This window comes from Rhipicephalus microplus, chromosome 6, assembly GCF_043290135.1.
Source record: "Rhipicephalus microplus isolate Deutch F79 chromosome 6, USDA_Rmic, whole genome shotgun sequence".
Lineage (NCBI taxonomy): Eukaryota > Metazoa > Arthropoda > Arachnida > Ixodida > Ixodidae > Rhipicephalus > Rhipicephalus microplus.
In genome coordinates this window covers 195,796,000-195,808,498 of record NC_134705.1, presented here as the reverse complement: position 1 = coordinate 195,808,498, position 12,499 = coordinate 195,796,000, and the positions used below count along the sequence as shown (strand labels likewise).

The following is a 12,499-nucleotide window of genomic DNA, read 5'->3' as shown; positions in this document are numbered from 1 at the left end:
GACAAAAATTGAGCTGATCAGTTTATCTTTTTCCCGAATTTCAGAGATGTAAGCCATAGATATTCACTGACCGGAGACACAGTTGTCTACGTTGACGTAGCCCACGCCTCCGCGGTTGAGACGGAGCAGCTTTTCCTAAAGGACAAAGGACAAAGAAAATGAGAGAATAAAGATTGTGGTGTTCCCCAATCTTAACAAAAGTGACGTGCAGTACCATGTGCAATATAGTAATTTCTGTGAAAATTGGAAGCCTTGCCATTCAACATAAAAACATCTTGCATCTCTAAAAGCACCTGTTATGGATCACTATGGGTGCAAACATTGTCTGCATAAGCATGGTAGAACCCATAGTCATGGAGTTAGTAGCTGATCTACACCAATATACAGGTAAACTAACAGATTTATTAACACATTATTGATGATGCTAACCACACAGCAAAACGAGTTCGATTTTAGAACCCAATGCAAAAGTTATTTTAAAGTTTGCTCAAACACACAACAGTTGCTACTTTACTACTACAACTGCACAGCACAGCCCATCGTGGTTTACTTACTATAAAACAGGGCTCTCAAACACGCAACTCTCAGACCTTTTGCCAGCGGCCCACACATGACTCTTTTCAACCCTAATTTTTTTTTAATTAGTTACGCTTATATGACTGGTTACAAGCTTGTTTTTTTTTTTCGTCAGGTACCTTGTAACAGAGGAAACTAAACTGTACATGTCAGAATCAGCATTGGCATTTGAGTGAGTCAGGAGATAGGTACGATATTGTCGAATCCCGCCCCCAAATCCCAATGAGAAATTACCTTTATATAAGTATGAGAAAGGTCACCTTTCAAATGACACTGTTAGCCGACATCAAGCTAGTTCAAGCACGCCCCTACCTCCCGCTTTAACCTCGTTCACAGTCCCACCCTTTGCAAGACTAAATTTCGTGACAGTGGCCTGCTGGTTGAGGCGTGCTCGAGAAGTTTTCCACAAAAATAATCATGAAGTAGGTAATGTGGTTTTCCACCGGCACTGAAGTACACGACCGTCTTGGCCTAATTTTACGATCGAGAAAAAATAGGCTGCATCGCATGAGACAAAAATGTTTTGAATAGAAGCTTATGCCAACTTTTGGAAGACCTGCTTAGTGGCTAAGGTGCTATGCTGCTACAAAGCACAAGGTCATGGGTTTGATGCCTAACCATGGCAGCCGCACAACGATGGGGGCGACACTCAACACCGAATTTAGGTAAACATTGGAGAGGTCCAGATGGTCAAAAGAGAGCCAGCCAGCACATCCTACTACAGCCTGTCTCACAATCATATCACAGTTTGAACACGTAAAACCTAAAAACGTTTTACAGCAAAGCTGTGTATGGCTATGTGGTAGAAATATCTCGCAGTGAATGAGTTCGTGAGAGCACAGAAGTTCACGAAGAGGGAATGCTAGAATTTGCTACCTCCAATGGTCTTCATGCTTGTGCTGCTTTCTCTTTGTGTTGTGTCAGCACATACAGCTAGGGACAATACCGATTGCAGCATGAATCAGTAACCATAAAATCCTTTAGATGACCTCATAATCTTTTAAACTAACGTCAGCAAATGCCAAGTTTCAAGCTCTTTTCAATGTGGTGAGAAATGAAAAGCTACAACGGAAAACACTCTGACGGATCCCAGCTCGTGAACACCGAGGCTGCACACTCCACCTTCACCGATCAACACTTTGTGTTACAAAGTGCTTAGATTTTAAAAAAATTATCTTTAAATTGTGCCTTTGAAAGGAATGAAATGTGGTTGCAAGACGAGCTAATTCATCTGAGGACATTTTGCGTGCAGCAATACCTCCACCCACTCGCCAGATCCCGCTATGGCTGTCTCTTCCGCGGCCCAGATCGCCAGCACCACCGTGCGCCGCGGTCGCCAGCCACGCTTCAAATGGTGGCCCAGCAGTCGACTAAGCTCGAGAATGTTGGCGGTCGACGATGACGGGTCGATGGTGCCATATACCCAGGCATCGTGGTGGGCTCCTGTGATACTGTACCGATCTGCACGAAGGCACTCTGTTTCTGAACGAGTAATTTCGTGAACGAGCTCTCAGATTGTTCAGAAAAGTTGTGAAAAGCAGCCTAATCTCATAACTTCTTTAATGCATTTAGCTGAGCTAGTTTATATTAGCTTATTGAATAATTTTATGCCTTTATGTACTTCTTTTACGCTGTCTCCGTTATGTGTTGCTTTCTAGCCTCCTTTTTTGTGATATGTAATCCACACCACTGTATGCCATGGTCAGGTCCAGACCTAGTCAATCCTTTTTATGCTTTTTACTGTGTACTAAACATCTGACAGATGTAGAATAAAATTGAATTGAATAATAATATGAAATGCACACTACTAAACACAGCACAACACAGTATAACTGCTATACTTCCTCACCATTTCCCTGTGTCATTCTGTATAGTCTCTATAGCTCACAAGTACAATCTAATGCTGTTACTACAATGTAAGCACTGGGACGATAATTAGTTCTTTATATATTCCCTACTCGTTGTAACAGTAGTATGAAAATTTATTCTATCGAATCAGCAATCTGACTCACACAAATACACCATATATAAAAGCACGTGGTCTGGGCAAGCAATATTCTCCACAGTGTCGGCACACAAGAAAGCAATCTCTACTTCAGGGATTCCAGTCGCCGAGAGTTTTTCCAAGTAGCTTCTTTGTCGCCTGGCGAGGACTACAACATATGCACTGCTTATTTCCGCCAAATTTCGTGCAACATTTTCAATAACATTTTTGACAAGATCTTTTATGTCCCCCATTACATATTGAACAAAAATGTTGCGAATTGTCTAACAATATTTATTCTGCATTTTATGCTGCTGTTATACACTCAAAGCTCACTTCTAGTACATCAACACATTTCCTGATCTTATCACTGCATCTAACTACCCGCCACTCTCGAATGAATTTCCCTTGCCTTGACACTCGTGCTATTATACTTTGGTTATCTGTCATATGCACTGTGCAATTTGAAAAGCTTCACTAAAGTCTATGGTCACTTGATTACTAAGTCTAACATCACAAACTCAATAAATTTTGCATACCTTGCTGCTCATTTGTCTGAAGAGTGGCCACAGGGCAAGACATTTTAGGACGACAACATAGGATGACAAACAGAAGAGTCTAGGATAGCAAACATATATGGCCCTAACAAATTGAGAATTGCTACGCATAAAAATGTAAACGCTGAAAGTCAGGCACTTCTGCATAATATCATATATTCACTTTCACAAACTATGAAAGCGGGCATGACCTGTTGCATGCACTGAAAAATCCAAGTATGTGAGCAGAGTTCACAATAAATGTAATGAAAAAAATGCAAAATGACTACTCCTCTCCCGTTGGACCCACCCGGTCCGAATTATGGGGGCGTAATTTGTGTGCATAGTAAATTTTAGATCCAAAGCAAGTTTGAAGCGAATAGCAGTTTAGTCGAATATTTTTTAACCGAATTCGAACAGTACATATCATATATTATAAAAAAAGAAATGAGCATATTTGTCGTGAACTAACTAACCAGCACAATATTTTTTTTAATATACAACAAGGTATGTGCAAATGTCATTTTTTTTAGGTCAAGAGGAAGTGGAAGCAACTTTTATGAGAAGCAGAATTCGACATTTGATTGATTGATTGATTGATTTGTAGGGCTCAACGTCCCAAAACCACTATTTGATTATGAGAGACGCCGTAGTGGAGGGCTCCAGAAATAGTTCTTTAACGTGCACCCAAACCTGAGTACACGGACCTACAACATTTCCGCCTCCATCGGAAATGCAGCCGCCGCAGCCGGGAATCGAACCCGCGACCTGTGGGTCAGCAGCCGAGTACCTTAGCCACTAGACCACCGCGGCGGGGCAATTCGACATTTGATGGAATTCATGTGATAGCCATATGTGAAGTTTCAAATTTTACTTTGTTTCAAGCATATAGGCCGGTATTTTAAACATAAAAAATGGTGTCAATGTATTTGTTCACTTGACTCTAAAGTGCGCTTCACGGTAATGCGGATTTTCCCTGAATGGGTCCATTCACAGTACAGCATTCCTCTACTACGGTGAAAACACCTTTACAAAGGGGGTCATGTGCAGAATAATATACACCTATTCGTTCACTTTGAATACGTTGAAATTTCCAATAAACTAAATTTAAATGAAAGTGAATTTAAATACTGTGTGAGCGTACTTAATTCATAATTATTCGAATATAAGAAGCTCTCAAATATTTGCACGGGCCTACAAATGACAGCAGGCAATTAACTGCTGTTCGCACATTTCATCTTGTCTTCACCTGGCTTGTACCTGGCTACAAACAAAAGGCAAATTAGGAGACTCCACCATTTTAATCAGGCCTTTTAATTTAAACATTTGGCAGGCTATACGAAGTTCAAGCGCGACAGCATGCTTACCAGGCTCCAGGCGGCCCCTAACGGTGCCAATGATATCGTAGACGACGGGCCTCGCCCACTTGCTGTTCACCGTGAGTCTCAGCTTCCTAGAAGAGTGCGCACAACTTGCAAAAAAGCACTCGACACTGCCAGGTCTCTGTGTTTGTATTCAATACCACTGACAGACACCAATGTCACAACCGCAGGTGTAATATTAAACAGAGAATGCAGTCACAGTCAGTTGTACGCAGCAGCACATAGCAGACCAAGGTGTCCGAGTGACACAGTGATGGAAGCGACATGTTGCTTTTTGGAGCAGATTCTGGAGCAGAAAAAATGGTGCTTTGGATTAGGCCCAAGTCAAGTGTCTTCGGAGCAGAAAAAAATGCTACATCTTAGGGTTGCTATGTGTTTTCGGAGCAGATACACGTTCATAACAACTCCTGAAGTCTAAAACATCACTTAGGTATCTAATAAATACTTATATTTATTATTAAACATGCCGTATGCTATTATACAGCTAGTGTACAAGTACAAGCAGTATAGTTGGCGTAAATCATAGGCTGGGGGGGGGGGGAGGGGTCAAGAGAGTCTAAACTTTTCTCATTTTCAGACTGTGAAGGACACCCCTTGGAAGTGTTCCACTTGCAAGGGGTGACACCAGCATGGAGCAACATATCTCTTTTGGAGCAGTTTCGAGCAACTGGAGCAGCACTTCCATCACTGAATTCCTCTGGAACTTTAGCACGTGATACAATTGAGTTAACAGTTAAGTATAGCGCAGTCAACTTTTTAAAAGACTTTTTATCTTTTACTGCGTACCTGTGGTAAATGCCCCTCAGCTGTGCGAACTAGGGAAATCTAAAAAAGGTGAAAAAAAGAAACTGAATAGAACAATGCCATTGCCCAAGCTTGGACAACATGCTCGTTTTTTTTAAATTTTTTTTGAAAGCATGATTTAATTCCTATATAAATAAAAATACAACCCATAATAAAAATACGAATTTGACACCATGGCCTGATATGTGTCACCCCTTGAGATCTTTCTGGATTTACACCACTGGGTAGCATAAGAGGATGATAGTGTATACAGCTTGCTTTTAGTTTTCCTTATGCTCACGGGATGGTCCTATGGCTCAACTTCATTCTTTTTAGTTTGCCAACACCGTTTTGGAGCAGTTACTAGCAAATATTGCACTGTGGAGCAGCATGGAGCAGCATTCTTCTTTTGGAGCAGTTTGGAGCAAGTGGAGCAGCCGTTCCATCACTGGTGACAGCAAAGACCTGCCATGGCAGCTTAGCCAGTAACTGATTGATTGATTGATATGTGGGGTTTAACGTCCCAAAACCACCATATGATTATGAGAGACGCCGTAGTGAAGGGCTCCGGAAATTTCGACCACCTGGGGTTCTTTAACGTGCACACAAATCTGAGTACATGGGCCTACAACATTTCCGCCTCCATCAGAAATTCAGCCACCGCAGCCGGGATTCGAACCCGCGACCTGCGGGTCAGCAGCTGAGTACCTTAGCCACTAGACCACCGCAGCGGGGCAGCTTAGCCAGTGAGATGTCCCGTTAAGTTAGAGGACGAAGGTTCAATTTTCATTTATAATGACCACAATTTAATTTGGGGTAAAATGCATGAGCACGCATGTGCTCAGATTCAAGCGCGTGTTATAGAGATCCCCAGATTGTCAAAATTAATCTGGAGTGCCTAATAATCTACAGTTCGCTACCATGTGCCTCATAATAGTGCAGCGGTATTGGCTTTGCGAAACCCCAGAAATTAACTGAGAGGCACTACGACTGATGTGAAAAACAGCCGTCCATTAAGAAAAAAAAAACAAGCATGGCCAACTTGAGATATATATTACGTTGTACAAAGCAGTCCAGCTTCAGGTTATTGGATGTTGCACCGAAACCTGCCTCGCAGGCACCTTCCTACCTACAGTTCTAATTTCATAAGTTGAAAAAGATGCTTTCAAACGAAGCACCAAAATTAAGAGAAGCAAATAAAAGTCGCCAAAAACAAGGGACATTCAAACTCTGGTCAAACCTATGATATACCTCAGAATAGTTCTATACGTAATGGCGATTTCAGTCAAGACATACATGCCTTACGTTGTACACTTGCACTGCACGATAATTGGTTATCTTCTATTAATAACATGCTTTGCCACATTATAAAACTGCTTTACAGTGAAGTTTATTAAAACAAATCTGCTTGTATAGTGCAAATGGAACCCTTGCTACATGCCATCTATACCTTGAGCCGTGCATCGTCCATATGCCTTCTCTGACATCTGATGAAACATTGCCACTGTGTCTGAATAAATAGAACTCACTTATAACGATACCGGTTTTAACAATTTGTTGGTTATAATGATCAGACTCTGCTACACTGTCAACTTTTGTATGTTTTTTTATGGCAACACGATCCGCTTACAGCAATGCCTGCATGTGGCATTATCGGTAATGACAATAAATTATGGCCGTTGAGTGTCCATGCTAAAAGGTAATGGAAGGCGAAATCCTTAAAAAGTAGAAAACAAAGTAGAAAACAAAAAACTTCAGCTACAGCCCACAGAGCCTCCCTGTCTCTACCCACAACCCTAACGTCCCTCAATACCATTCAGATTTCCAATATGCTTGACCGGACAGCGCTGTGTCATTGCGGCAAAGCTATAGCTTGCTGTTAATGCAATTTGTTATATGTGTTTGTATAGCTGTTAATGCAATTTTGTTAATGGACAATGATCTGGCACCCAAAGTTTTCTAATTAACCGGACTGGTGTTTGCCACCGCTTTAAATTATCCACTCAGGCTTACACAGCAAAACACGGAACCGCTGAAACACTTGAAATCAGGTGGGATTTTAAAATAACCGAGTTTGAATTAATGAGGTTATATATGTACATATATATCTGCTACCAAACAGGAAAGCAAGAACAGTAAGTGGTAAATAAGTTTGTACTGTAGCTGCAGTTCAGCTCTCGTATTTATACACATTCGTGTTTTGCCAGGTGTCCAGGACCACGTGAATTGGCTTTCAAACAATAAGGTTACACACAATGTATATTCATAAGCATACATTGTAATTATGATATCATGTGCCTATTTGCACTGTGAGTGTAGCATTCTGCCATTGTAAGGGCCTTTGAGAAACCGACCAAGCTGCCTAGAGCAGCTTCTAGCCATGACAGATGTTTAAGTTTTTCAGCTGAGAAAAGCATTTATCGATTGATTGACTAAATGATCGTTTAATAGCCTGATTTATACCCAAAAGGCTCACCTGCCATCTTTGATGGGACCAGCTGGCCGAGCACCTCCACTGAGGTTGACCACTTTGCCCTGCATCTGGCTGCACCGCAAAAAGAGAATGACGAATTCGTTCGTCATTCGTTATGCATTCTACGGCTGAGCGATGCTCTCACATTTAAAGGCACATATATATCCTACAAAGTGGACGGAGCAGTGACCGACATCGTCGCTCAACGGTGGGACATCGTACGAGTTGTTCGGAAGTTGCGGGCTTGACCCCTGTCGATGGCAAGCGATGTTGGGGTGTTACAGTTACTACCACACTGAAGTGAGGGAGGAAGGGGAGAACGACATTGGCTGGCGATCAACAGCCAACGACGTCTTCTCCTTCTTTCTCCCTCACTTCAATATGGTAATGACGGCGACACTGTACCAATATTGTCAATTACTTCTCAATAATATTGTGTCTAACAAAGAAAACGAGCTCTCGAATTCACACTTGTTTTCTTCATAAGATATAAAAAATTTTGGACACTGCATTAAGACAAAGCTTTTCTGAAAGTTGAAAAAAATTTATGACCCTACATTCCCTCTGGGTCTAAGGAGAAGAAGATGCACATCTTACTTCTTGGTTGAAAAGTATAAGCACAGCGAGTTTAAGACACATGATGCACTTAAGCTCTTAAATGTAATAAAAGATTCCTGAGCAAGGAATGAAAAATCATCACTTGATTGAAGGAAAATTTTGACATTGAGCATGATACCCCCATGTGCCTGCAAGTAACAATCTACACATGTGCTTTTTTTAATGTGCAGATCTAAATAAATACAGACTGATAAATTACTCTTTATAACTAACTTGGTTGCCATTAACATTGTCATTATAGGTTCTATATTATTAGCCAAAAAGAAAAACTGAAAATTGAAGTTTCATTTTTGAATTTTTAACCTAAACCTCAACAGCTTAATGCCACCGTGCCATGACTTTGGAAGATGTTTTTTTTTTTTCATATTTTGGCTATACTGTGTCAATAAGATTTTCTGATAGCTGCCTGCTCGAAGTCTCTTGCTCCCCTATAATAACACAGCATAGTTTTTACCAATACGAAATCATAGGCCCTGGCAAGCACCATTGAAATCTATGACGTTGCAAGCTGGTGCAGTAATTAACTTCCAAGGTGGCTTCAGTATTTGTATTTTCTTTTTACCTCAAGACTGTTAAAGAGCTCGTTTCACAGAAATTCCGGCATCAGCGTCGGTGAGGGCAGCATTGGTTGTGAGCGAAAAATCATCTTGTCTATGGCCGAAAAAACAAACATGCAAATAAAATGAAAAATTCCGGCATCAGCCTCGGAGAGGGCATCGTTGGTTGTGAGCGAAAAATCATCGTCTGCAGCCAAAAAAACAAGAAACATGCAAATAAAATGGATAATGGAAATTTCTGGGTCCGATTGAGGGTTGAACCCAGGCCATCATCAACCCTTCCCAGCAAGTCACTTTGGCGGTGTTAAAAACTGGCACGTGATTTTATGTTTGGCGGTGAAAAACAAAATCTTTCGGCTGTTGCAATGCACCTTCGGTCCAGTACTCACTCGAGCACTTTCTTAGCGAAGTTGTAGTTGACCGTGAGGGCTGGAATTTTGGGCAGCTCGCTGCTATTAATGTCACGATAAACCCCATCTGGAAGCAGATTGCGTTGAACAAGACTGTTAGCTAACAAAACACAAATGTAGGCTTGTGTGAATATTCGAGCACTTGGAATATCCAAACAAATATTACTGTATTCAAATTCGTCTCAAATTTGAAGTAATGAAAATTTCAAAGTATTCGAAAGAAACAATACTATAATCTGCATGTACCCTTCTTTGTAAAAAGTCAACTTCACTGCAGTGGAGGAGTGCTATATCGTGAATACGCCTTGCAAAGAAAATTTGCAGGTACGCGAAGCCACAGTTGAAGGTTAGATGAATATATGACCCTCACAATGATTCATCATTTCGCCCCGCCGTGGTGGTCTAGTGGCTAAGGTACTCGGCTGCTGACCCGCAGGGCGCGGGATCGAATCCCGGCTGCGGCGGCTGCATTTCCGATGGAGGCGGAAATGTTGTAGGCCCGTGTGCTCAGATTTGGGTGCACGTTGAAGAACCCCAGGTAGTCTAAATTTCCGGAGCCCTCCACTACGGCGTCTCTCATAATCATATAGTGGCTTTGGGACATTAAACCCCACATATCAATCAATCAATCAATAAATAAATCAATCAATTCATCATTTCTTGGGCTTAAAATTCATTATGCTGTTGTACAGCTCTAAGTATAGTAAATTTTAAAACAACATATCTTTACAGGCCATCTTGCCTTCTACCAAAGGTCAAATCCTCCTATTATTATTCAAACTTGCTTCCAAACAGCCAAAAAAATGACATCTGCACATGCCTTTTTTCAATGTAAAAAAAAATATGCTGGTAAGTTGGGTCAGAACAAATATGCTCATTTCTCTGCATAATCTGTGATGTTTACCATTTAAATTGATCTTGAAATTGTTCGACTGAATCAATATTTGCTTTGAACTCGCATCGAATGCAAAAGTTGCTATTCCCACATGCCTAGACAAATGCAATGAGTGCCAGTGTGGAGGTGTTTGAAGCCATTACCAGAATATCATTGTCATTTTAATGAACAATGCAAGGCCATTGCTACTGCCCTGCCATGGTGGTCTAGTGGCTGAGGTACTCGGCTGCTGACCCGCCGGTCGCGGGATCGAATTCCGGCTGCAGCAGCTGCATTTCCGATGAAGGCGGAAATGTTGTAGGCACATGTGCTTAGATGTGGGTGCACGTCAAAATTTCCGGAGCCCTCCACTACGGCGTCTCTCATAATCACGTGACTAGAGGGGGAATGAATAAAGAAATAAGATAAAATAAAAATGATGATGATGCTCAGAATGATGACGATGACTTGAAACCATCACTTTCAGTACAAAATCATCATCATCATCATAATTATCATCATCCGCCTGACTACGTCCACTGCAGGACAAAGGCCTCTCCCATGTTCCACCAGTCAGCTCGGTCCTGTGCTTGCTGCTGCCAATTTATACAAGCAAACATCTTAATCTCATCTGCCCACCTAACCTTCTGTCTCCCTCTAACCAGCTTGCCTCCTCTGGGAACCCATTTAGTTACACTTAATGACCAGCGGTTATCCCGTCTACGCGCTACATGCCCGGCCCATTTCCATTTCCTCTTCTTTAGTAACCTGCGCTTGACACCTGCACAGTAACCTGCGCCGATGACATTGCATTGCTAAGTAACTCAGGGGACGAATTGCAACTCATGATTACGGAGTTAGACAAGGAGAGCAGAAAGATGAGTCTTAAAATTAATCTGCCGAAAATGAAAGTAATGTACAACAATCTCGGAAGAGAGCAGCGCTTCGAGATAGGTAATAGTGCACATGAAGTTGTAGAAGACTATGTCTTTTTTGGACAGGTAATAGCTGCGGAGCCGAACCACGAGATTGAAGTAACTAGAAGAATAAAAATGGGGTGGAGCACACTTGGCAAGCACTCACAAATCATAACAGGTAGATTGCCACTATCCCTCAAAAGGAAGGTATATAACATCTGCATCTTGCCGGTACTTAGCTACGGAGCAGAAACCTGGAGACTTACAAAGAGGGTTCAGCTTAAATTGAGGACGACGCAGTGAGCAATGAAAAGGAAAATGGTAGGTGTAACCTTTGTGGTGTACACGTATCCCGAAGGAGTACGGCCACCAGCGTGGGTCCGGTCTTAGCGAGCCGCAGGGCACGCGTTAACCGTCGCCGTGGCGGGAAACACGATACTGCTCAAGTCGCAACACTTTATTGTGGCAACACCAAACGCAGTACAGCCCGTTGCAAAAAGGCGCGGCGGGAAAGCAAGTAGGCTTATCCACGCCACGGGCACAAAGTACTACACAGGGTGCCACGAGCACGTCTCCGCGGTAAAGGTAACCCACGGAGACACCGGGACAAAGGGGCCCGGTTGCTCGAGCGAGGGCAAAGGCGCTCGCTTTGGCTTCGAAGGGAGACGGGTCGGCGTAGCTAGGCCACGCACTAGGACACCGTACTGCCCTTCGGCCGTGAGTACGCAGCGGGGCAACAAAAGATGAGCGTTCGCATCGGGCGCGAGGCGCCGTCAGCGAAATCCGACGAGCCCCGAGCGACGGGACTCGACGGACGGAAAAGAATGCGTGGCTCACCGTTTGAAGTCCCGGACTGTACTCCCCGCTCCTGACGCAGCGCGCGAAAAAACCTCTCGGGGGTCCCCGCGCGCGGCGCCACAGTCAACATCCGCTACCGGGTGAGGGAGTTAACGTCACTCCGCCCTTCCCAGCGCGGCTGAGAGCAAAGGAGGGCAGACATGTCGGGACATGAGAATTGGAGAAAGGCGGGAAAGCCCGCGCAAAGGCAGCGGGCCAGCCTCAATTCCCACATCCCCCTCCCCTAAATTTGCCCTTACCCGTCTGCAAAAGGCAGCCGGACGTCACCCATGCAGTTAAAATGACACTGCTATGAGCGACAGCTAACCTCAGTCCAGCCCTGCTACTGCTGCTAAAAAAAATGATTGCAAAGGAGAAACAAAACATAACTAACAAAATAAACACATGACACTATACAAATAACTGCGGAAGGGAGCACAGAACAGTGGGACTAGTGTTCGTGGTGCTGAAGGGGGATAGCGTCCACTGCGCGGAGGGGCGGAAGGGCGTGACAGTGTCCGCTGGGTGCGATGCCCGAGTGCGAGGTCAGAG

The 12,499-nt window shown here is 43.2% G+C and overlaps 1 protein-coding gene across 1 annotated transcript in view; it reads right to left on the bottom strand.

The window, feature by feature from the left end:
• LOC119166833 (N-acetylated-alpha-linked acidic dipeptidase 2) overlaps nucleotides 1–12,499 on the bottom strand; it is a 49,634-nt gene that overhangs the window by 8,613 nt on the left and 28,522 nt on the right. Inside the window, exons 8-12 of the mRNA XM_037418202.2 lie at nucleotides 9,299–9,386; nucleotides 7,738–7,806; nucleotides 4,464–4,549; nucleotides 1,835–2,037; nucleotides 72–135 (exon numbers count right to left, since the gene is read on the bottom strand). Of these exons, the coding sequence (XP_037274099.2) occupies nucleotides 72–135; nucleotides 1,835–2,037; nucleotides 4,464–4,549; nucleotides 7,738–7,806; nucleotides 9,299–9,386 (510 nt within the window). The remainder of the gene's footprint in view (nucleotides 1–71; nucleotides 136–1,834; nucleotides 2,038–4,463; nucleotides 4,550–7,737; nucleotides 7,807–9,298; nucleotides 9,387–12,499) is intronic.